This window comes from Periophthalmus magnuspinnatus, chromosome 6, assembly GCF_009829125.3.
Source record: "Periophthalmus magnuspinnatus isolate fPerMag1 chromosome 6, fPerMag1.2.pri, whole genome shotgun sequence".
Lineage (NCBI taxonomy): Eukaryota > Metazoa > Chordata > Actinopteri > Gobiiformes > Gobiidae > Periophthalmus > Periophthalmus magnuspinnatus.
The window spans coordinates 24,384,900-24,411,733 of record NC_047131.1 but is presented as its reverse complement, the minus strand read 5'-3'; the positions used below and the strand labels follow the sequence as shown (position 1 = coordinate 24,411,733).

The 26,834-nt window shown below is 37.6% G+C and overlaps 1 protein-coding gene across 1 annotated transcript in view; it reads right to left on the bottom strand.

Moving 5' to 3' along the window:
* Window positions 1–2,536: 2,536 nt before the first annotated feature.
* Window positions 2,537–26,834, bottom strand: part of LOC117372851 (NT-3 growth factor receptor-like) — a 46,739-nt gene continuing 22,441 nt past the window's right edge. Inside the window, exons 7-18 of the mRNA XM_055222429.1 lie at window positions 25,922–26,060; window positions 23,065–23,177; window positions 22,790–22,976; window positions 22,484–22,507; window positions 22,325–22,368; window positions 21,521–21,623; window positions 13,931–14,119; window positions 12,164–12,294; window positions 10,965–11,137; window positions 8,591–8,834; window positions 6,869–7,027; window positions 2,537–4,661 (exon numbers count right to left, since the gene is read on the bottom strand). Of these exons, the coding sequence (XP_055078404.1) occupies window positions 4,476–4,661; window positions 6,869–7,027; window positions 8,591–8,834; window positions 10,965–11,137; window positions 12,164–12,294; window positions 13,931–14,119; window positions 21,521–21,623; window positions 22,325–22,368; window positions 22,484–22,507; window positions 22,790–22,976; window positions 23,065–23,177; window positions 25,922–26,060 (1,692 nt within the window). The 3' untranslated portion in view covers window positions 2,537–4,475. The remainder of the gene's footprint in view (window positions 4,662–6,868; window positions 7,028–8,590; window positions 8,835–10,964; window positions 11,138–12,163; window positions 12,295–13,930; window positions 14,120–21,520; window positions 21,624–22,324; window positions 22,369–22,483; window positions 22,508–22,789; window positions 22,977–23,064; window positions 23,178–25,921; window positions 26,061–26,834) is intronic.

Here is a 26,834-nt window from a genome sequence, read left to right as displayed (position 1 = left end):
CTGACAAGCAGCAGTTAAAGCGTAACAGTATCTGGAGAGGTCAGACCTCTACACTGAGAGTCTCAGTAACTCTACACACGGAGCATCATTCTGCCTCCTTAGGTCCAGTATGGATTTTCAGATCTGTGGTATTCAGGGACCACTTCAAGGCTCAACAGTGCAGAGAGATGTCTTACTGGAAATAAACTAGTAAAGAGGAACTGCACACTGGGTTGTACAGAAGACATTAACAACTTCAAATCAAACCCATAATTGCATTTATGGTTTTCATATTTATGTTTCATATTCATTCATTCAATGCCACACCTGTTGCTTAATTTTCTTGTTAGGATCAGCGGTCTTGAGTGGCTTTGGGCCTTAGATAAGGTATACCTTGGACAGGGGAAAAGCAGCATTTCATCCAATATGGATTGGTGCTGTATCTTTACATTCAAACAGCAACTGAAATTGATCTAAAAAATCTGATTTACTTTCTCTACTTGACATTTACATGCTTTACCTCAGTTTGGTTTAAATTTTCCAGTATAATGTGCCATCTTAAATGAATGAGAAAGAGTGATTAGGTGAATATTTAGCTGAGAATCAGTTTGCTGATTACTCAGTGTGCTAAATCAGGTTGCAATTCAGGCATTTCTTGTTTATGAAGAACTAGTTGATTGTTTTTAAAAACTTATTCTCTCATGAATTGAACATAGGAAAGGACTGATTCCAGTGTTACACCCAGAACAGAACAAAATTGGCTAGTGGCACTTTAACATTAATCAATAGAATGTGTAAGTGGTGCCATACGAAGCTGCAGTTATCATTCTCAGTGAAACGTGGAGGTCTTCAGTGATGACACCCAATCCCCCCTGAGAGCCGATATGACGTCTCACCTCTCCACATCCTTCTTAATTACGCTCAGATAGATAGGGCTCCAGATCTGAATACTGATTAGAAAGATCCATTACAGGCCACATGTGTCTATTATAATAGACATTCAAGTGTGTAAGGCTGGAGTGGTTAACAGTGCAATTCAATTTTACAACTGCTACAAATAAAAATATGAATATATTTAAATAAATAATTAGACATGTAGTTTTCTCTTTGAGGGCGATAGTCGCAGAGGCTCAGAAAAGAGGGATAGTTGTTTATTTTTTTATTTTTTTTATTGAAGCCTTTTAGCTACAATCCAGAAGCCGATTTCAACAAAAGTGCTGAAGATCTACAATTTACTTTCAAACTGACAATGGCTTCAAGAACAACTTGAGAGAAACTACTTGACACACCTCATCCCACCAAAGAAAACCATCTGATGTCTTGTTTGTACACCACAGTGTTGTGTCTACTGTAGGTTACCCTTGAGTTTTTATTTTACATCCACATATTATTGTTAGTTCCAAATCAAATCCTAGTTATTCCATTATATATATATTATACGACCAATCAAAACCATGAATCCACCTGGCCCACATAACATAGGTAACATCTGGTCCAAATGTTTGTGGTGAAAGCCTCTGATCGCTCCTCTCTTTCCTCTATTGTTTATCTTTGGCTGTCTCTCTCTGGCACCAGCTCACACTTTTCTGAACAAATTGGCCCACCTGCCCTGACTGAGATCCTCATTTCCCAGAGGTCACCTGTCTGCTGCTGTTGTCTAGTGAACAGCATGCACACACCCAGGTTATTTTTCCATGCTTTGTGGGGACACAACCATTGACTTACATTCATTTCTTGGAGACTGATCGTAACCCAACCCATCATCACTATTTGTCTAACTTGAACCTAAATTATCTAATATGTATCTTAACTTCATGTTGTTGGTCTAATTTTTGAAAATGTGAAAAGGCAAAACAAATGATTTGATGTGCAGTCCTCATGTGCTTGTCCAAACAAGTGCAGTAGAGCAGAGTAGTAAGACCACACTATGGAGAAAACAAGTTAGTACATTGTAATCCCAACCCAAATAATGTTTAGATAATGAAGACATGATGGTTATTAGGTTAAATGATGGAGATTTTAATGAGTCAAATTCATACACAAAGCCACCTCAAAAATTCACCACATCTCAACATTTTAAAAGGACTGTATATGAGTTATCAAAGGATTTGAATACATACAGGCTACAATGCTATCCAGATGCAGAGGGGCAAGAGCAGTGAAAAAAAGGTTTCATGAAAAATAGTGACATGAACATTGCAAACAAATGAGAACTGGAGTGTGTTAAAATAATAATTACAGATGAATCTACTTCATGTATGACTTACGTGATACATACAGTCACACAATAAATTAGGACAAATAATATAAGATAGAAAAGACTAGTGCTTCAACTATTAAAGGAACATCTGATACATGGCATTTGAAGTCTGTACACTCATGGCAATAAGTCCACTTTTATTGCAATTACACAGGGCAAACATGTATCTTTTAGTCATTACTATGCCTTTTGTTGACATGTGTTGCCATATTAGAAACAAGCCAATATTTTCCTGTGATATAAATAAATCTATAAATCTAACACAGAGTACCATAGTCTGATTATGACTTTTGTACCAGTAGATCACTCTGGGTTTAGGTTACGCTGATGGATTTTTTGATTAGTGACAGAGATACTTCACCGTCAACAGTCTTTACATTCAACTTACTGTCCATGTATTGTGTTCTATAAGCTCATGTAGCAATTCACCCACACGCGTATCATAGCTGACAAGTTACATGTTCATATAATCTCAGCGTTCTTGACTATGCAAACTCAAGTTTGCCAAAACATAAACTATAATATAGAAGCAAATGAAAGTTTGTCCTTTGCTCTTGACTATCTTCAAATATTAAACTTAAGATGGCTGCGACAATGGCATGATGAGACAATTATCATATTTGTAAAGAAGATTATCAAAATATATTGTTTGTACATACTTTTATAACAACATACTAAGGAACAAAACTAACTCAAAATAAGTTAACATACCCCATACATAGAGAAATTTACACTATGTACATTCTTTATCAAAGCAACACAACGTTGTTCATTAACAATCTTTTGTTCTTGCCACAAAACTTTATTTGTGCATGGTTGTCATTATGTGAACAGTGTTGGTCATACAGTATGTCAATACTTCCTGGTAAATGAATTTATTCATTTCTAGCTTATCAATGAAAGCCTGTAGCAAAATATTCAAATGGCTTTGGAGCATGGCAGAGGTCCACTTATTGAATTCAAATAAAAAATAAATAGAAAATATGTAACATATATACTGTATTGACTTTTACAAACAGAAAGTAACTAATCTTTCAGGTATTTCACAATATGTTAAGCTGCAAAGAGTAGAAAAAGCACTTTTTGTCCTCCCCTACAGGGTTATTTTAAAAGATTTCAAGTTTTTGTGTGTGAGTTTTTTTTTGTTTTTTTTTTTGTTTTTGTTTTTTTTCCTGTTGTAGTATTTGTTGTAAAAGACAGAAAGAAACATTTAGTGTACATTTGAAGCAGGTAAACAAAATGTACAGTAAAGGTGCTCTTATCATAAAAGACTATTGTTGGAGTCCTCAGTGAAAGAAGGAGGCACTTTTAGGTCTATGGCGACAGACAGACACTCAGCCCACACTGCCCACATTAACAAGGTCTGCTCAGAATAACAAGTCAACATGGCTTTGCAAATGTAAATACCAAATAAACAAAAAAAAACTAACAAAACATTGGCCTTTCAATCAAATCAATCAATAAGTATCAAAGTAAATATAAAATGTGTCAAGCTTTTGCATGTCACTATATTGTAAACCTGTTACGTAAACAACTCACTTTAAAATGACTAACTCACCAATCAATATTTTTCACCAATATCAGATCAAAGATGACACCAACAGTAAAATGTATTGTGTTAGTAGGTAAAACTTCAAAGCTAGTAAGTCAATTGCCCAAAAAGTATAATATGGGGTAATTGTGTTTTGCTTATTTATTGGAGAATACATTATTTTTTTGGATTTTCTTAAGAGCAATGGTTGGACATGAGGAGTCATGACAAAAATTCTGACACCAAAGCAGTAAATGTTATCTTTGTAAACTTGTTGTGGGTTGTGAAGTGGTAAATAGTAACACAATTAGAGTTTCAAAGCAGAGAAGAAAAGAACCCATTCACTAACTAGTGAAGTATGAATGCATAAGTTTGAGAAACAAGTGTTGAGAAGAGTCAGACCAATTAATACAATCATGTTTACCCAATCCTGCTGAATACTCCCTGCTAGAAAATATGTCTTCATAGCTTGAAATACTAGTAACCAAAACCTACCATACCATAGTACCACATGGGCATATCCTTACAATGTATTCCTGATGCTTTGAGTCCATGTCAGTTCTCTCTCTCCTGCAGTTGGAGGAAAAGTGGTCTCATTTTTAGTTACCAGCCCATGGTTTAGGTCTGGTCCAAAAGTCGTGAGCAACCAAGTAACTCTGACCCCAGAAAGCCCAAAAATGGCTATTCCAGTGTCTATCCCAATGTCTATCCCAGTATATCCAGGTAGACAGGCGTGGCCTTCATAAGAGTGAACAGCATCTTTTGAATGTCCTTAATGTTGAGTCGTTGCTGAGGCTCTCTTTGCCAACAGCCCAGCATCATGTCATACACCTCTTTGGGACAGACCCGCGGCCGCTCCAGCACTCTGCCCGTAGTTATGCACTCAATCACCTGAGGGTACAGACACAGAGTATTAGTATTGTAGTATTATTTCAGGTATCACTAAAACAATACTAATGTTTAATAGTTAAAGGCTTCACAAGAGTCCATTCATTAATTTTGAGTATATTAATTTTGAGTATTTTAATTTTGCGTTTCTTCAATGTTATTTCTATTTATATGGTCAAGATGCAAAGAAAATACACAAAATATCCCAAACAAACAAGAAACCTTCCAAAAATGGGTCCTTATTCAAAGTCTAAGCATTGATTCAATTATATCAAAGGATGGAACTGAATTTAAACTAGATCTGCCAAATAATATTTTAATTAAAATTTTAATAAAATAAATAGGTTCAGTAAAAAGGGGTCACTAGAAAATGATCATGAATGAAATTAGGCCCCAGTGAGATGGGATTAAAAATCAACTGCCTTTAAAGGTACGTTCTTTTTCTAAGGTTGTTCAATGTTTCATTATGGGAATTGCACTGGGTGTGACCATCCATGGCACCACATGAGTCTCTGACAGACTAATGACTGTATGTCAAGCTCTGCCCCCTCTTATGATACAGTCATCCACCTCCTACTGTACTCATTCTTGCTATCTTCCTGTGTGGAAGCCACAACAATAGCTCCCACAGGTTTATCGGTCTCCAGCAGTTGGTGGACACGCGTAAGGCTTTTTCTGCAATCAACATCTATTTGGCTGCCATTTCAGCCTGCCATGTGGGTTTTGGACAGTGGGTCAACACCCCCTAGTCTGTCATTTTATGAAGGACACCTGTCAAAAACTTGCAGTGGTTAAACCCCTGGTTCCTCTGTGGAGTGTTTCAGCTGTACTGGGTGCCCTTTGTCTTCACCTCTTTAAGGCCTTGGAGGCTGCTTCCTTGAAATATGCTGCTTTAAAGACAGTTTTGCTTCCTGCTTTAACATCTGTTAATGTGTTAGGGAACTGCAGCCTTGTCGGTTAGCCTCACATGTTTGCCCCTTGACTTGTCTAAGATGTGCCTGCACCCCAACCAAGCCTTTGTGCCAAAGGTGGATACAGCCTATAGCTGTTCTACAACAACTGATCTGCCTTAAAAAGGCAGATCAGTTGTTTGTGTTATGGGCTTCTCCTCATTTGGGCATGCCAGTGTCTAATCAGAGGCTTTCTCACTGAATTGTTGAAGCCATCTCCTTGGCTTACACCTGCAGAGGTATGGAACCTCCACAGGGGTTGAGGGCACACTCCACCAGCGTTGTAGCAACTGGACCCTGTTCAGAGGTGTAATCATCCAGTTGGGCATCGCCACATACCTTTGTACAGTTCTATAGAATCGATGTCTCTGGCCCTCTTTGGCACAGGCAGTCCTAAAACTGAAGGTGTCTGGCTACGTTTAAGGTTACTGTCTGGCACCGCAGTGACCCACTGCTTTAGGAGCTTTATTTGCAGTCCTGGAGTGGGCCACGTCTCTCTCATAGTGAAACAACTTTAGAAAAATAACTCAAGGTTACATATAACCCCAGTTCTTTGATAACAGTGAGATGTTTCACCTTCATTACCCTCCATGCAAAGCAGAAAGAAATTGTTTTAGAATGATTACAGTAGGAGGAGGCTAACTGTGTCATGAGAGGGGATGGAGCCTGATGGTCACGCCTAGGCGAATCCTATGGTGAAACACCTCACTCTTCGACTGTTATCAAAGAGTTATGTAGTATAATTTGTATTTAAGATTCATAAGCATAACCCACCTGTGTCCCTAAATACATCAAACATTGCTGATGTATTCTTAATCACAAAAACATTGGACAAGTTGTTGATGTCATTTGGTGTTTTACTTCTCCAGCTGATTATCCAATGAGAAAACAGAATGAGCCTCACATTTGAGTTGCCAGATTCTATTACTAAAACCAGTTCGAAATAAACCTAAAATGACTCTGGCACCTGCAGACATATACTGAAAATGAGCAAAATTGTACTTGTGTTATCAGGTTAGGTGCTGACAATCCAGGTTCAGTTGTGATTTTACCGTAGCCATGAGCGCAGGCTACATACCCAGTCTGACAAGCAAAACAATTCTACAGTAGCCAGCTGAATAAGGGATATTTTAAATTCAATCAATGATTCACACAATATTTTGATATTATGACATAAAATAATTGTGAAACATAACAATGGTGATACTGCACTTCAACAATACAATATTAAAGGGAGCAAACATTACAGGAAGTGTATACCTCATTGTTTGCAAGCTGGAACCACGGCTGTTTGCCGTAAGTGAAGATCTCCCACAGAATGACGCCAAAGCTCCAGACGTCGCTCTCAGTGGTAAATTTTCGGTACATAATGCTTTCTGGAGGCATCCATCGGATAGGCAGCATGGTGTGACCCCCCACCTGTGCACATGAGAATGCATGCAGCGACAGGTTGAGTGAAAGGATCAGCACACTGGGAACAGAAACTGTTGATTTTAAAACCATCTTAACATGAATATGCATTCAAATTAATTGTATGGTGTTATATAAAAAGCCAACAGCTAATTGGCTGTAATACTGTACTGTCACTTTTGCTTAAGAATCTTCATGACTGTTTCCAGCTTAACCTAATTAAATCTATTAGGCCTCATTAGTGGCTTTGTTTAAGGCTTTTTACTGCTGCAGATCATTATATCTCTTGGGGCAGCCATCTTGTGAGTTAGTGACACTAGTGGATCTTTGCTTTAATCAAACATGACTAATGGTAAAGATATGGGCAGGCGTACAAAGCTGTCGTCTCCTCTGATCTTTGATGATGACACAGAGTCATTCTTCATCAGCGATGTCGTCCTGCTGTGAAATCATCTTCAGCTGAACTAATCTAGTGAAATATGTGTCTCCTAATCAGCAGCACCTCAAACTCAAAGTCCTCTATTGCACTGCTAACTAATTGTCCTTCCTACAACCCCAGGTCTTCAATCAGTCATATCCTCAGACAGATGTGCAAATATTAAATAAATATAAAGGTGTTTGGACCTTTGCAGTCCTAAAAGTACTAGACAACATATGGGTGTTCACTGAATTCTGAATATATTTGCTGAATTTGTGGTAATCTTTGATTTATATTTTTATTTTGAGAATTATAAACTGTTTAGAGGCCATGAGACCTTGTGCATCACTGCTAGTTGGACAGGCTCTACTTACAGATCACAGTAGTAAAACCATATTGAGTTATGTGTATTGAGAAGTTAATTTCTGTTAATTCATATTTGGAAATCCTTGCACATGGGGCACAGAATAGATTTTTGGCCGTGGCTGGATCCAACCAGACCAGGGTTTAGTAGAAAAAGAATACAATGCTTTTGGGGGTTTTGTGTTATGTGAATCCCAGAGCAGATCAGGATTCAGGACGGGAGTGTACTCTGTCTGACCCTCAAATCCAGGTTGTCTTGGATTATTCAGCTGCCAAACTCTAGTGCGACCGGCCTAGGCTGAGGAGAGCTGTGGCGGAGGCAGGCAACAATGGCCCAGAGGAGGATGATCGGGCTGTCAGTGAGTGCAGTGAAAATGCAAGTAAATCAGCACCTCATTCTGACCAGGTCGGTCCAGCTTTTATGGAGCTGAAATAGTCGCATGAATATCAACTAGGCTCTAGTGTCATGCAAAGAGTTGGAGGATTTTTGACACTGCCTTCCAGCCTTATTTAACTTTATTCATGTCTGTATTGCAAGATAGCTTAACTATACCTTATGGCATAATGGTGCTACATACTAAGTTTACTGCAGAGGGATGTTTTCTATAGCTACTTTCCATTATTACCAAGTGCTGTTAAATGTTATTTGCCTTTCCTAGTGGATATTTAAGATTGACTGTAGTGGATGTTAAACTTTTCGAAAATAGTATCTAAAATTTTATGTACATTTTTAAAATGTCTTTGTGTATAAACTTTACAACAGAATAATGTACACTTTATTTTTTACTTACCCGGTAATAATCTGTGCTGTATATATCTCTGGACATGCCAAAGTCTCCTATCTTCACCAGAAGGCCATTGCCCACTAAACAGTTCCTGGTGGCCAGGTCTCGGTGGACAAAGTGCTGGGATGCTAGATAGATCATCCCTGCAGCGATCTGACTGGCAATGTGCAGCATCTGGGACAGGCCCAGCTCTCCGTTGGTCTGCAGCGGCTGCCCGTCCACCAGGATCATGGCGTCTGGCCCGTGAGCTCTGCAGAGAAGCACAGTGTCAGGAAAACCACATACAACTAATGTAGCCTGACATACTCCATCTTATTCCATTGGTTTACATGTTTTAGTCCATTACCTTCAAATTGGGTGTACCTCACAAGACTGCTGACCATACTGTCTTTTTGACTGATTCACTTGTTTCTTGTATTCATAATAGGTTTGCAATATGCTACAATACACTCAAAGAGGCAGGGTCCAGAATGGGAATTTACTGAACCCATTTTTTTGCCCCACACTGCCTGTTCTCAATAACACAGTAAAATGCTATAACAAACCAATAAAAATGAAATATATAGAAATTCTTGTTATTGTTGTTGTTATTTTACATTCCTCATACATTCCCATACATACCAGGGGTTCATACTACACTGACTTGATATTAGCTTATATAAAGTCCAGTGGAATGGAGCCCTATATGTTTGTCTTTTTAGCCTCATTGAGTGTTAAGCCTCTCTCTTGGAGGAAGTGGTGCCAGTGAAGAGTCGTGTGATTGAGGTGGTTTCTGGAGGGCAGTGGGCACGAGCTAAATTAGCAGTGTGTCCTGGATGAATTGATGCCAGCATTTTAATGGAAGCACAATTAGGGAGCTGAAATTAGCATCCGAGGCACAGGGCGACTCAGTGGAACTCAGACACAGCGCTGGCTGACTTCACTTCCTGGCAACAACAATGTTCTATTCTGTGGAGTAAAGCATCATGGGAAGAAATAACATCTAATCAAAGCGGTCATAATGCAGCTCATTGGTTTACCAGTCCAATGGACAAATTTAGGCATTCAGAGAGTGTGCTTATCCATTGAATTTTTTGTGGGAGGTTCAGACTACACTGCAGAGATTAGCGCTTACACTTTATATCACGAGTACTAGCACTAAATGCTTTGTTCCACTAGACAATATAAATACATACATTTTTCATTCCTTTTAATACTGGTATACGAAACTATTTTAACAAGGACTTACAAGGGTATGTTCAACAAAGCTCAAGAGGTAATTTGGTTTAAAATATATATATTTCTAAATACTTTTTCAGATTCTTGCTAGCATTATCAAACCAATCCACAGCATCCACATCCACCACCAGTGTTGGCACGATACTAAAATTTCAAACTTGATTTCAATACTAAGGAATTGACTCAATACTTGTTACCAATCAGGATGACACAATGAAGATAATGTAATGTTGAATGTGAAAAACACAAAATAATAGTACTTTTATGTTAAGATGAGATCTTATACTTGTTCTGATAAATCTCAAATGAATTCTAAAATTGTTCAGGAAAGCTCTAATTTTGTAATGTTAATGTGATTTTTTTGCAGTATCAATACTTGCTCAAATGAGAACCTAGTATGATATTAGTTTTAGAATCTATCAGTATTTGTATCAATTAGTATCTGATTTTCAATACTTTGAAAACCCTATTTCTGACTGTATTTTCATTGTATTACTTATGCTCTGTCTCCATGTAGATCTGTGTCATGTAGCAGTTTCTGTGTTTGCTGATCTAACCTTTGTCAAACTGCCACTCACACAGACAGCCTCATCCATCACTCGAAGAGCACTGGTGCCTTACCATCACGACATCCCAGCCACACTGCAAGTGGCCCATATTTGTCATTTCCTGTGCAGCCCACTCACGTTTTAAATATGCCTTCTATAATTTATTCTTTAAGTACAGATGCCAGTGAGGAAGTTGCAGGTAGGATACTATAGTTTAAATAAAATATCCACTCACAGAGACAGTCGCATCTATCTTTCATTGACTATAAGTTCATAGAACCCCCGCTTCCCATACTTTATCCCCTGAAAACCTAAATAAAAGATTTTAACTTCTGAAAATGTGTGATTCCATGTTGAATTTATGAATAGAGTGGCTTCTATATTTGCAACGAAAATACTAGATAGGCTACACACCTTGTTATTCACCACAGTAAAACTAAACCTCAGCATGTTTTCATTGGAACCTGTGCTTTTCTGTAATCCTGCCAAACTCAAACTATTACTCCAAACCGAAAAAGCAACAGCATTTCCTAATGATTAATTATGACCTATCAACCAATAAGACAGATTGTTTTAGGAAAAGGTTGGACAAAAACCAGACCACTTTGACTGACCTGAGAAACTTGTTGAGGTCTCCGTGCTTCATGTATTCAAAGACCATGATGAGAGGGTCCCCGTCCACACACACTCCATAGAACTTCACTATGTGCTCATGTTGCAGGTTGGTCAGCAGCTCAGCCTCCCGCTGGAAGTCCTTTCTTGCTGCAAGAGTTGGGTCCTTCAAAGTCTGTGATCAGAGAGAGAAAGGTAACAATTTTAAGCATCTTTAGAATTAAAGGTACACTACCTAATGCGATACCACTCACAGTAAGAATGTATTTTTTTGTAGGTATTTTGTTATAACACAAACACTTAGAATAAATAAATACACCCCCCCCCCACACACACACACACACACACACACACACACACACACACATATATATATATATATATATATATATATATATATATATATATATATATATATATATATATATATATATATATATATATATATATATATATACATACATACACACACACACACACACACACCCCCACACACACACACACACGCACACACAAAGACTAGGTCCATTCCATTCACACTCCACAATAGACAGACATTGCACTGATCCATCCTCATCTTGTGAATGACAGTAATGGCTTTAAGTGCTCTCATTACTGTTAATAGCTTTATAACAACACTGTCACCATGGAAACAACCAATTCATTCCAGGTCAGTTCACTGTTCTTATTGCTTTCATTTTACGTCTCCAGGGATTTGTCTTTAAATGTCGTAATCCCTTTGTTTTCACTGTGGGACTAATTCTAACTTTAATCTCATTCATAGAGGTCAAGTATCACACATGGTTGCGTAATACATACATTTATTTAAGATGTCAGTGCCTAGAGATCAGGTGTCAATAATCTAATTTTGGGGGACCAATCCACCATGTTTATGTCAGCAGATAGAATCTATAGAGATGTCATGCCAAAACAGGAAAGAACCACAGAACAACCCTATTACCTGCTGGGTAACCCCTAGTGAATACATTTATCACACTGCAGAACACTTAATAGTCAAAATTAACTTGAGTATTTATCTTCACATCTGTCAGAATCTCCATTAATTTACTACGCACTAAAACCACTGAATCATTCATGAACATTTCTGATTACTGTGGGTGGATCTTGCAGTGTAAGAAATTAATCAATCAGCACATGCATTGGAGTATAAATGCTAAAACAGTGGATGTATTTGACATACCTTGACTGCCACGAGCATCTTGTCTTTAGTGGGACTCAGATTGTAACATTCTGCCAGGAACACTTTGCCAAATGCTCCTTCTCCCAGTTCTCTCTTCAAAATGATATCTCGTCGTTTAATATGGTGAACATCTGAAAAGACACAGCTAGGGTCACATGAGAAGGAATGTTTCAAGACAATTTGTGAGTTTAGAAGTAACCACGATGGACTATTTACACATACACAAGGTGCAGACCACCAACAAGGCAGTGACCCAATCCTAAGGGTCCCTAGCTGGACTGTAGTGTGGATTTTGGATTTCAGGGCTGAGAAAAATAAATCTTACACTCTTAGCAAGAAACATACAAAAAACATAACATTTTCAAAGCTTTATAGAGAGTCTCTCAATGCAGTTCCATTGGTGTCCATTTATTTGCCTTGACCTCTAGTGTTAAACTGTGAAAGTCTGTGTAACTTTGGCCTGTTCTAAATCAGTAGCTGTCAGCAGTAAGTGCACGGCTCAGTGGCTTTAGCGCTGCCATGGGTGCCCCCCACACCAGCATAGCCCCGCACACTCACCACTCCAAAATGCAAGGAAAAGAATGAGATGACCGTTACGCTATTGGCTTGCAATTAGTGCCAAGATAATGAGCTTGGGGACCCATATCATCTACATACAATTTATATCTGCTATCTAGCCTTGTGGGGACCGCAGTGTGCAAAAACTTAAACACAACCCAAATAGTTAATGACCTTTTTGTCAAGGTGAAATGTGTTTTGTTCCATGGTAAGGTTTCTGTCTCTTATTAGTTTCAGCATTTGCACTAAAAAAATCTATGTCCTCAATAAATACCGAAAAGAATCCATGCTGCGTGATGATGGCACAAGGTAACTTCTGTATTAGGAGTATTAAGGTGGTCTAGGGAGGAAGTAAAGGCCTGAATGATTTGTTTGGCCATTCAGTCTAGGCATGACTGAAAAGAGACGAGGGGATAGCTGTTATAGTACAAAGGCTTGTGAATAAGAAAGAAAGACAAGGAATACAAGTGACAATAAGCAACAAGGAGCTTTTCAGAGTAATGGAAAAAATGTGATCATTGCCATAGCAATTAACAATTCAAAACAAAATATTACATCTCTTGAATAGTCAAAAAGTCCCCCAAATGATAAATATGTCAGGAAAAAGTCATGGAACTAAAACTTATGGCTAAAACTGGATAAATATACTCTTAATAACATGTAACATTACAAGAGTTACCAATATTCCTTTACTTTAAACTCGTAGTAGATTAATGATGAATGGATGAGGTCAACATTGTCTCAGAATAATACAAATATTTGAAGATATTACAGTACTGTAGTGTTCAGATTCTGACTGCATTTTGTTAATAGTAATACTTTTTGTATATATTAGCCAGGAAGCCTATTATTTCCAATCAATGAATGCACATAAAGCTTTTATAAAGTACATCTTACATGTATTAATATGTGGAGTTTAATATTTCAGGTGCTCCGTTTTTCATGGATGTCACAGCAGACTAGCTATTTATAGTAATTTAACACATTATATAACTGATGCCTTACCTGGCATGAGTGAACTGTTAAATGGGATTGAAGTGTCTTGCCCAGGGACAAAACAGAAATTTACATTTTATCTGTGATTGTTCGAAGGCTTATTGTTGTCCAAAAGCAATGCCAGAATTATTATGTGTCACAGTGTCTATAGACGTTTTAACTGGCGTTTTAGATTTTGCTTACATGGCGTTTTAGATTTTGCTGGAAACTCACAGGTGGCAGGCTTGTTGCAGTTGTGTCCATGTCTGAAATATTGTGGGTTTTCTATTACGGGGATCCTGGTCATCCCGATGACCACTGCGTCTGAGGTGGGGTCCAGGGTGCAGGGACTCATGATACCGTGATTAACGTGATGAAGAGGACTGGCTGAGTCTTCTTCCCCACTTATAACCGCAACAGGACCTGAACACACAAACACAGCCAAGTACAATGACCAATTAAAAACATATGAGGGAAAGGGCTTTAGTAGTCTAGTTTATTTTCTTGTTTTCCAGTTCTCAAAATAAATGTCATTTGTCATTCTGCCCAGAAGTGAAATAGACAAAGGGAAAAATAAGGTTTACTCATTAGTGCAATGAAAAACAACATATTATAGAAGTCACATTTGATGGTTAATTTGTGGCCAATTCCTCGTTTTTTCTGGTTTTACTTGATGATAATTATACCGTTTTAATTGGAATGTTTCAGTTCACACATATAGGTATCTGGTTATATCCTGCTCTAGTGCTGCTGTTATAATTGAATTTAGCACATGGGGATGATTTTCCACTGTGGTCCCTGATGTACAAAGGACATACAAGCATGAGGACTTGTGCTGTTAATGATTCAGACAGAGGGTGGCTTCACAGCTCAAGAAGAAGTGTTAGAGCAGACATGGGCAAACTACACACGGCCCTTTGAGCTTATTAACCCGGCCCGCTAAAAGTGCCCAAATTATATTAAAATAGGTAAGGGTAAACCTTGTTAAAAGTTTTTTTCTGCTGTGTTTATTTAACTGAAATTTTATTTAACTGAAATTTTATAAAAGAATGCATTTGGAAAACAATTTGTACAATGAGCCTTGCATATTCATGCTTTACTACATGTTACAGGCCAAATCTCAATTTTATACACACACATACATATACATATCTATCTATCTATCTCTCTCTCTCTATATATATATATATATATATATATATATATGTGTGTGTGTGTGTGTGTATCCTGGCCCGGCCCCTCTGTCAACCATTGTGGCCCGTGTGTCAAATACCCATAAACAATCATGACACAAGTTTAATGAGATAAAAATACACTTCAAATGGTCATAGAAAGAGATATGACAGTCATACACACTCGTCCAATGAGGTTAATTTGGTCTTCCACTAAAGTATTTTAATGGATTATTTTTTAAGACCAAGATTTTGTTTGTTTTCATAACTGACAGTTTCGACTGCTCACTAGTGGTCTTAATCAGAGTGGTCATGTGATGTTGTTATGACATGTCTGGTCAGCTGATTTAAACAGGTTTTGGCTCAATCTTCCTACCGGAGGCAGGACAACAATGTCATCTGCAGTCTGACTTCTTCAGGACAGTATCCCAGGTGTGTGAGAGTAAAAACGCCCCCCTCGTCCCAGTGGGCACTTTTCCGTATTTCGATTACCTCCTTAATCCAGCGACAGTGTTTATCGTCCTCTGTCCCAATGATGTTTGCTCCGTCCTATAATGTGATTCTCTCTTTTACAATACTCAGAAATTTGAGTTGCTCCTTTTCTGTTTTGTGTTTTGGGATATCCTGAAGAAGAAGTCAGACTGCAGATGGCGCTGCCGTCTTGCCTCCACTAGTAGGAAGACAGCAAAATAAAGAATCTGTTGAAATAAAATAGTCCTATACACTAACTTATCTTTTGTTAGGGATGGAAATAGACACAATTCAATGAAATTTGACGAGACAAGACAAGACTCACTACTGGATCCACGAGAACAAGACAAAATAAGATTTAACATAAATTATATGCAAGTTGTGCTGTTCAGTTCACAATTTTGACCTCACATTTAAACTTTTAAAAAATGTATGTATTAGCTGTAATTATAAAGCTGTTTATTTTGGACTATAGCTTCTCAAGATTTGTAACTCACCAGTGATCCATCTTTTTCTGACCAATCCAAATGTAAGCACATCCCTATAATTTGTATTTCATTTCCAAAAGGTTCATGGATACTTTTAGATTTTTTGAAATATTTGCAGCAGCTGTCACATTTAGGTTTCTCCTATTGACCTGACTAATTAGTGTATCAAAATGAAATACATTGTAAATCCTTTCTATATTCATTCTAGATTATTCCAAAGCATTTACATTGACAAATAACCTTAATCAATGTGTTAAATGTCAAGCATAATTCTTCTTGAAGGTCACATCAGAAGAACAGTTTTGACTGGCATTCCAGTTTGTGCTGGGATCAGGGCGGTGACCACTGTCATTTACGGGACGGCTGTATGTTAATGGAAAATCCCTGCGTCTGAGGAGATGACACTGGTAATGGATGGTCCAGTCAAAGAGGTATGGAGTAGACCACAAACCAGTGCAGAGTGTCAAAATGAAAAATAAATGAGAATTGGTGAAGTGGACAGTTTTCCTATAGTGCAGAGGTCAAAGGTTGCAGTGAAGCAGACTGACAGCAAAATGGGGAATACAGCGGCTTGACAAGCAGCAGACATTTCAAAGATGAAGCTTCAAAGATAATTTAGGCTTTAACACCAACAGCAGCCTGTGTCGACTAGTCAATATCAAATGGGCCAGGAAGGTTATGCTAGTCTATTGATTGATTGATTGATTGGTTTGTTTCTCAATGCGTCAAATACAAAATGTCTGAAGGAAAAGGTCATAAGCATGCATGTGAATGTATGAGATGTATAGCTAAAATAAGATTTCTGAAAAGAATTGACTATAAGTCATTAGGTTTATACAGTGTAAATGAAGACACAATTTTATCCAACCCCAATGTTATGTTCTGAAGCTTACTGACTATAACACTTAGATCTGATAGATCCATACCACACAGTTGGAAGAGCATTGGAACTTTTCAGGGACATCTGTACCCAATTATGGTCTATTTTCCTGGAACAGCCTAATGGTACATTCCCTCTACCCCAGAATCAATGTGTCCAACATACAGAGCAAAAAGTACACAAGTCTCAGAGATTTATGCAGTAAGTTTATTGCTAGATCACCCACTCAATTTTCTTTAGTGGCCAATGGGTGCTCAGAGCTCTACACTCGATACACAGTACAGTTTGTCACGTACATTAATTTGATCAGGTGGCAGTATCAGTGCCAAAAGCGTCTACCTGAACATATGACCTCACTAAATAACCTGTTGAGATGTTTTGTCACTCTGATTGTTGTAGACACTAGAAAAACCCAAAGTAAATCTAATATGAATTCAGTACAACAGGTCTTTTCATTGGCTTGTTTGATGACAGCTTGGGGACACATCTCTCATCTTTTTGAATGATTATAATGAAGGGGCTAAAAGTTTTTGAATGGGGGCATCCTCAGGTCATATGAATCATTTTCATTTCAGATATGTGTCCAAATTTAACAATGAATGAAAATGTGACTAATAGATTCCACAGATAGAGCAGTAATTCAGTTAATTTAATTCATTTTCTAATATTAGTTTTGCTTTTATTGCCTCACAGGGCTTTACAAAATTTACAAACTCAAACAAAGAAATGGTAACAGTCAGTAACAGAAAGGATAAATAAAAAATATGAAATGCCAAGATTGAAGCAAAGACATTGAGAAATTTAATGAAATCCAATAGTTTCTTTATGGTCATGTTATCCTTTTATAAAATGATTTTTGTAAACAACAATTCAAAAAACATTCTGACAGCTGACCTGAAAATCAAAGCTACCCCAGTGTCACGAGGGAAGCATTAGTTCAGCCTGTCCTTTCTGCAAGGTGTCAAGCACAAATGAGTTCCCACTAAGTCTATACAGAAATAAACACACGTCCTTTGGGGCTAGCAGTGTAAATTGATAGCATGTCATATATCCCGAGTGGAGCGGGTTCACTGTTGCTAATTGATGGCTTATAATTACTTCACCTTTTGTAGCTCCCTGCATCTCAGTTGTGTCACTTCCATTAGGCCCTCCCCTTTATAGAGCTCTATACAAGCGACATTTTCACCACTCATAGTCTATGGTTACATAATGCTGGACACATTGGTTGTTGTTTTGGCTTGAAGAAAAATACCTCCCTTATATGTGAAATGCTTAACCTGCACATTTGGCACATTTCATAGTTACATAAACTGGTTGGATGCAACAAGGCAACAGAACCCAAAGGGCTGGGCTATATGACAAAAAATTATCAAGTCTTTTTTCTCATATTGACTGATCCAATTTTCTGTTTGATTTGATTTAGTCTTCATACAACAAATGGATTTAAATATTACTATTCTGAGCATAAATAATATAGACTTTACTAATTGTTATTTACAACAAAAAAATGTAACATTTCTTTCTCTAAAAGTCTGAATTCTGCTCCAAAACACATAGAGATTGGCTGTGGATCTACCAATTAAAATGACTCAAGCTGATCATTGCCAAATCAAGATATATTCCATATAATTTTTACTTTTAATTGTCTGTTTTTTGTACTTCTTTATAAAACAATGGTAATAAATAGGATAAAATGCTACATGTGTACAATTAATAAGAAAATTGTAAAATTGTCACCTTTCTCCATTCTCTCCCCCTTTCTTTGCTTTGCAGTCAACAAGGCCTATTCATGGAAAATATATGTTTAAAAATAGCTTCCCCTTGGTTCATTATGTACTACTGAAGTGTACAGACTGTCCCTCCCTCAGTGCAAGTAAATATCAGAGGCAGCTCTCTCTTCTCAGCCTGTGGACAACCTGCCTCGTCCTCATAATTGCTTTGCTGCTTTGAGCTTTGGGACTACCAGGGTTTGACTTGGACCACCCGCCTGCTCCTGTCATGCAGAGCGTTTTGCTTATTTATTTAAAAAGGAGCATGGTCAATAATCCATAATGTAAGCTCTTAAGTCATTCACTCAGCAATAATGCTCACTTAGCCTTGTCAGTGTTTATGCATATTGCTAAGTTGCATTTTGCTATTATAAACACTGCACTTTATAGTTTTTCAAATCTCAAATTTAGCATTAGTGTAGAGAACATTATTTAAAAAATGCCTTGATTAGTGTGATGTAATGTGTATTCTGTGACACGGATTTGGATATCTTTTCTTTCTAGTCTTAATTTACCAGGTTTGTATACTGTCTTGTGTTGGTAAGGTCTGCTGCCATTTTTAAATTTCCAGATTTTTTTTTTCCTACACAAATATTTGCAATCTGCTCAATTATGTCTGACAGAAGACAGAAGCACACAAATAAACCACGTTCACAAGGCATAAATAATAGAATGTGCAAAATGGACAGACCGGAGTGCATCAAGTACTTTCACATATGTTACTGATGTAAGTCACAAACAAAAAAATTGTCAATAGCATGGAGCAAGTCCAAAAACCTTTATATCTAGGGTGAATGTGCTTTGAGAGACAGGAAATGCTGAGATATAAAAATGGAAATAAATGAGACCGAATGAGTGAATACTACTGTTCTACTGTCATCTCTCTAGTCACTGGCTCTTACTGTGGTGACACTGAGAGAGCCTCTAACTCATTTCGCATGAGTCATGGTGGATTCAATCAGGACAACACAAAACAAATGCTAAATGTGAGCTAAGTATGATTCACTTTGCCATAAGCTACAATTTAAGATGTCATGACAACATGAGACAATGTGAGCAAGTGTCCAGTGCTACAGGCTAATTCATGCTTATTGAATCACATTTTTGACTCCATAAGCATATAAAAGTTATGTAACAGTTTATTAAAATATTGATCTGACAGTCTCTCTGAGACACATGGACACCCTGTATCAAACATATGATCAGGGAACAAAACAATATGGGAATTGTTAATGTAATGCGATTCAATTGCTGCTAATTTTCGAGGGAGGGGTTAAGTAAAGATTATTAAATGAGACATTTGCCATTAATTGAGCCATTTGTTCACCAGTTGTCTTCAGACAAATGATCATGACTCAGTATGCATTTCAGGTAAGACTGGACAATGCAGTGGTCAGGTGCAAAAAAACACCACTGCCTATCTTATATTTAACTATATTTTATGGAAATCTCAAAATCCAAATAAATCTTGTGTAAATATGAGAGCCAATGGAAGCTGAGCTGGTCACGTCCTGCCCTGGGCTGTGTGCTCCGTGCTGAGGCCTGAAGGAGCAGTTTGGATTTTAATAAAAGCCGCAGCAGATGGCGATGTGATCTGAGACACACAGATAAGAGGCAGCAGTACCTCTCTCACTCTCAGATCCACTCATCTCAGCACCAGCCTGGTACGCACTGTGCTCCTCTCTTATTACTGCTGTTAGCTCCACGCTCATGCATCCTTCACCAGCCTGTCAAATTACTGCCCTTTTTCAATTTTAGCTTCTAAGGTCAGTTTTTATCCAGCCCATGCCACCACAGTGGGAATATTATTCATTGTATTCTGAGTAATCCAGCACACACATGGGTCATGGCATACCCCTTGTGCTGGTTCCAAGCATCAATAACTATAAATCAATATGTAAATACACAGTACAGACAAAAGTGGTAATTTCATAAAGTATATATTTCATAAAATTTTCCTTGTTTAGGAAATTGATTTTCTAGGTTTTTTTTTACTGTACTGTACAAATATTGTACATTTGTAAGGTGCTCTTCAACTCTTCAAGGTGCTCTTGGCTCATGGCAACAAGAATTGGGGTAGGGTAAGAACTGGAGTCAAATGTCAAGTTAGCATAATGTGGTTCTTTTATGTCATATTTCAGAGTCCCAGTAAGAGCTATCTCTTATCCTGGCCTGTGCTAAAATCTGATGACTCCCAGATAAAGATGACAATATTCCAGTGTGCACAGACACAATGTTATTTCTACCAGAGCAGAGAGGGGACAAATGGTGTCTGATAGGATCATCAGTCATCCAACATCTCGTCCTCATTCAGAAAGCATCCATTTGGACAAAGCCTCATCCATAAGAACAGTTATCATGTGTGTGGCCTGTGGGCAGTGAGTGAGGCTAAATGAACAGAAGGAGCAGGTCCACAGATGGAGATATGGGGAGTCTCAGAGTGGCCCCGAGGCACTTGGAGACACAAGTCTGTGTTAGGAACATACTATCACAAAAACATTACAGTGCTGGGGGGACTTTGTATGGTGTAATCTGATGTAACTGTCCAAGAAAGAGAGGTTTGGTAAGAAACCTGCATTTTTTTTGTTTGGTTTTACTTAGGTCTTGCAACCCAATGTCAATAGGGTTACAAACGTTATGTTATCTTACTTTAGCTTACTGTTTTCCTGCATAATAGCAAGATTAGATTACCTTAACATCACTGCATAAACACAGGAAAAACGTGTAGCATTGGTGTATCATGATGTAAGTGTTTTATAACCAAGCCCAATTTGATTGATAAGATAAAAATAGAAAATAATAGGAAATGCTTTGATGATTGCAATTATATAAGTGGCCTAATAAAAAACTTCTCACAGGAATCATGATTATGGTTAAAAGAAAGCCCTTACAAAAGGAGCAAAGACGAAGTAATGAAGTATAAATAAATAGCACTAAAGTCAGAGTACAGTTAGACACTGAGACATCTAAAACACCAGTAACATTTTATTTTGGTACATCTATTAGCTGCTTTAATGTTCAAAATACTTAAAAATGAGCCTGACCTTTCAAGCCAAACTTGGACCGGCGTCCATATTTGTTGATGAGCAGGAAGAGAACTACCAGCATCACACAGGCAAAGCATGCCAGGCCCACTGCAATGGACACCTGCAAATATAAAGAACATCAAAACTACATTCAAAACTGGTACTTTAGGAATTTATCTTGTAAGTAAAAACTAGTTCTCTTATTACTCCTTATTTATTAACTCATAATATTTGACACAACTGACCTAGGGGTTTCAGGACAAGGACAAAGTTTTTAAATCAAACTCCAAAAACATGTGTTAAAGCATTGTACGGTAGACATTTTGAATCATATAATACTGAATAATGCAATGACGCAGATTCCCTTCCAAAGACGTTTGCACATATCTCACTCAATTACAGCAAAAAGATTAACTCAATTACATTTGTAGCGAACTCTAAGGCTCGGAGGCGCCAGGGGAATCCAGTGATAGACTCAAGGCAGAGCTCAACATAGGGATTAAACTGGAGATTCTTGTGTTTCATTTCTTCCATTAAAGTGCTTTACACAAAAAATGTTTTTATTGTTCTACAACCAGGCTAATTTATTTAAAGTGTTTTGAAGACAAGACATTTCTGACTTTGTTGGCAACAAAATTGTAGCATTCTAGCATTAGCATTCTGAGCATTCCTACCCTAAATCAATTTGCATTCATGATTGATTTAGTGGATTGTTTATCATAGTAAGCTATAAAGGCAATAAGTTACCAGATCCAAGTTTCAAAGAGATATACTGTGGGGATCGGCTCATGTTGAAATTAGGTTAAATTTAAATTTACTTACACCAAAGGTGTCATCTGGCTTGTGTGTCTCTGGAGTAGGAGTAACTGAAAACAAGAAGGTTAGTATTACGTGCTGCATTACGTAATGTTGGGTTAATTATATTAAACTATTATCTTTTTCTACCATGTACTAATTATAGACAAGAGGCAGAGCACTTACAATAGTCATAGTCCGTTTCTGGTTCTGTGAGAGAAGGACAGATAAAGAGACAGTTACACTGTTAGAAAAGCTTCTTTGGTGAAGTGAGAACGAGGTGTGTGTGAAACTCCTAAAATAAGACTTCATTATTTACACCTCATAATTTTAACACTGATTAAAGCATGGTGTCAACTCACAGATCACATGATTCCAGTGACAGAGCTAGAACTCCCTTTTCTAAATATATGTCAGATTTTGTATTTTATTTACCACATTTACATAAAAATCTAAAGGATTGGTTGTCTTTGTCCTATTATCTTCACTCACCATTTTCGAAAGGCTGGGTGAGGAAATGTCCATACACAGTGCTGTTGGCCACACCCAGGTAGTTGATGGCCTCTAAGGTGTAGTTGCCGTTGTTGCGGTGAGTTGGGTTTTTAAAGGTGAGACAGCCCTCAATATAGTCCTGGAAAAACTCCATGTCTGGACGCAGAAACTCAGAGTGAGAGATTTCCTGTCAGGAATATAAAGGACAATAAAGCCCAAATAAAAGTTAAGCCAATAGTAGCAAGAGTAAGCAGTACAGGGGGACTTGGACAGACCTCTCCGTTGTAGAACCAGCGAAGGGATGGATGAGGAGAGCCCCTCACCGTGAACTCTATGCAGGTGTCATAGCGGCGCTCAGGCTCTCTCAGCCTCACTATGGTTGGAGGGACTGCAACAGATGGGATTAAACTTAGAGTTAAAATATAATTCATAAGCTATAGAACTGCATTGCATTCTAATGGTATAACTAAATGCAAGATTTCCTCAGAATGTTTTTCGTCTCATCAAGTTGACTTTGGTGATGATAACCTACAATTAACTTTGCTCAACAAGCTCAGACAAAATATCCTGCATTAATGCCAAAGACCAGGGGTTTGCTATGGTTAAATGAATTGGTATATCCAATGGCAAGATATTTTTCCAGTCTTCTGAATTCTATCTGTTCATTATATATTTTATTATTGGCAATGAGTGCTCATAGTAGACTACATTTATTTTCATCTCTCCCAAATGCATTACTTAATTTATTTTGTAATACAATATGATTATGTATGCATAGCCTATATTTTGTACAATCTATAAAAATTATGGTGACACATTGAGGTTGGTTGTCCTATTAATGCGCTTCTCTCATCAGAGTGGCTCCACATTGATTTGTTATGTGTGAGCGTGTGACTGGTGTTCTAGTGTTTCTCTGTTGAAAGCTGTGTGTATGTAAACACTGGCCTGCTGTTGCAGGTTCCTCCTGTTACTGTGGCTTCCCTTTAGACACCCAGAATCAGAGAGTACTGACACTAAGCCATCAAAACACATCATAGAGGTGTGATTGCTCAATGCTCCTGTTTATCCATTGGCCTGAGAATGGGTCAAATAAACAGACACAGGATTGAATCAGGAAACATTATTATTTTTTATTGTGCAAAAGCCCTGTGTAGCAGTGACAAAAATGCGCTGTAAGTGAATATAGCTCATAGATGAATGACTTATGGTACTCAAGGGCAGTGCCACAAAAGTCTATTTTGAAAGCTTAAACCTATGACTAACTGTGTGTCGCTCTACAAACTGTCTCACATAGTGGCATCTCATTCATTACTTGCCATCAAAATGATTACATTGTACTTAATTGTATAATGAAACTAACCCATGCTGTACAAGTCTAAAATGTTGTTATTTACATGCATAATGTCTAAAAACTTAATTTGCACATTAATATAACATGAAGCACCCATCTTGTAGTCTCCCACTCTCGACCTGTTTAATAGCACTGCAGCATCTGTTCAAACACATCACCTTGTTTTATGATAATCTGTAAATACTATAGCACGCCTCATTTAATGGGTCACTCATTTAATGGGCATTTTTAGTACACGCATATATCAACTTTGTCTAAGAGCCCACCCGTCACGCTCACTGACCCAATAGCACCCTGTTTATGGCTTCATGTCTACCAAGCAAAGATGCTCATCTTCATTAAGAACAACCCCAATGGAGAAGCATAAACAGACCATGAAAGGCATTGGGAATGTCTTATAATGGCAGAGACAACACACCAAAACACAAACCAAAACATTCAACCTAAAACTTGTCACATAAACAGAGTCAGCTCCTATACAATAATAACTTGTTTCTCTACTGGCTTTTCCTAGCTGTAGTTCAGAGCTACAATTGTGTGGAGGATACTCGGTAATGGTACTAACCTCTTAAGCTGTCAGAGTACTTTTAACATGTTTAGTACATATTAGGATACAATTCATGGGTACTGACAAACTATTCTTTCGCTCAAATTTTGCACAATGTGGCTTAATGACAAGAACACACAACCAACATTAAATCATGACTAAATTCGCAAAAAGAAAAACCAATGATGGTCTTTTGTGGCAGGGAAGCGCTAACCCGTCTGCCACTTTTAATGTAAAAATAGCATCTTTTATTCAGGCCTGGGGTCAGATGAGTCATGCTGCAGTGTGTTTGGTGTTCAGTCTGAAAACAGATGGTTTAGGTCTGCAACTTGTCATGTACTCTGCTTGTCATAATTAACTCAGGAACAAAGGTATTTCAAATATATTCAACTAGACTGACATGTCAGTTTTAGGGTCACAAATAAACAATTTCATGATCTTTTCTTAACTTTATTCTATTCTCAATAAAACAATTGAACATAGTTTTATAAAGCCTGATTCACAGCCAAATGTGAACCTGTGTCACTTTGTTGGCTATTATATATTGTCATTGTTATATCACCAATGCAATCTGTTAGCTGACACAACCAAAAAAAGCGTACTGATTAAAAACACTATGCTAAAAAAATGACTTCATCTATGTTTGCCATTTTATAAACTAAACCAGGACAAGCATTAGGACATGGTTTGATTCAATCTATTTTATTAATTTTAAACCTTAGAACCCTCAAAGCACTCCCTGTTCATGTCTACATATAACACATATTGTCATGTGTATATACAAGCTTTGGATCAAGAAATGATAAAAGAATAGTTAATTGGGTCCAGAGAGTAATCAAAAAGCAGGTGCTCTTTAAGGATACACATTTTTGTTAGCATCCATTGCTCTGAAAGACTTTTAAAGAAGACATATTATGCCTTTGTCTGCTGAATAGTTATAATTTATGAAGTAAGTGGATCATCATTGGGAGATCACGCTAGCGATTAGTTGATTTGTTTTTGTGTCAATCATCATTATGGATCATCTATAGTCATGTGTTATCCTCTCAAATTAATTGAAGTACACTGAGGTACAGTTTGGTATTTTTTATTCCAAAATTAAATAAGTTGTCAAAAGAAGACTGATATAAACAACCTTATAAACATATTCCAGTTTAACTGTTGAAATAATAACTGATCAGAAAATAAGTTTGTTGCCATAGCAGCACTTTTACTAGAGATTGAGTTTACTCACAGTGCACAGTGAGCTGGATTGAGGCGTTGGTCATTCCCACGATGTTGGTGGCGATGCAGGTCAATAAGAAGTTGTTGTCATCTCGACTCACATTCACCAGTGTGAGGTTGACAGAGTGAGTGTTCTCATAAAACATCGCCTTCAGAGACAAACAGCACTAGTTCACATTCACAATAGACGTACTACACTTGTCAGATGAGTTGGTCCGGCTATAGCATTATTTTCTTTTACATTTGACTAATATATACTGTAATTTGTTACAGTAATTGGTCGGCAACTTGCGGCTCAGGAGCCGCTTTTTCATCCTTATACGCTCTGTGTGGCTTGGGAAAATAAATTTCAAGTATTTAATTGAAGTGTATTTTATTTGTATTAGTTCTTTCTTATTGTAGTTTAAACTGGAAGATTATTATGATCTTCAAATATTAAAATAAAATTATATTTTCACACACTCGCGGAACAATGTTAAAAACAAACACTGCTCACGCCTCACAGACACAGCTCACAGTCCTGCGTAAAGACACAGCCCTGATTTTCAGACTCTGTGCGCACAGGGGTCAGGAGCAGGAGGATCTTCTCCGATGTAACTTTCGCCCGTCCCTCATGACGCACTAATAAACTCTTTCATAGATATAGCATGAAAATCCTGAGAGGAAATCACTACAGAAATCTATTTGATATAATGGCGAGTATATTATATCAGTGTTGGATCTGCTCTTATCCTCCGCGATGACGTATCACGTCAGACACGTCACCCAAAAGTAGAGCCACAAACGCGTGAAAATGAGCCAAAACAAAAGTCTTTGGAGAGGTTTTTAACAAAGGGGAAAAGGCCAACTGAGGAGCCAAAAGAGGAGACTACAACCACCAAGAAAAAGGAAACTAAATTTAAGAGACAATACCAGGAGTCCTA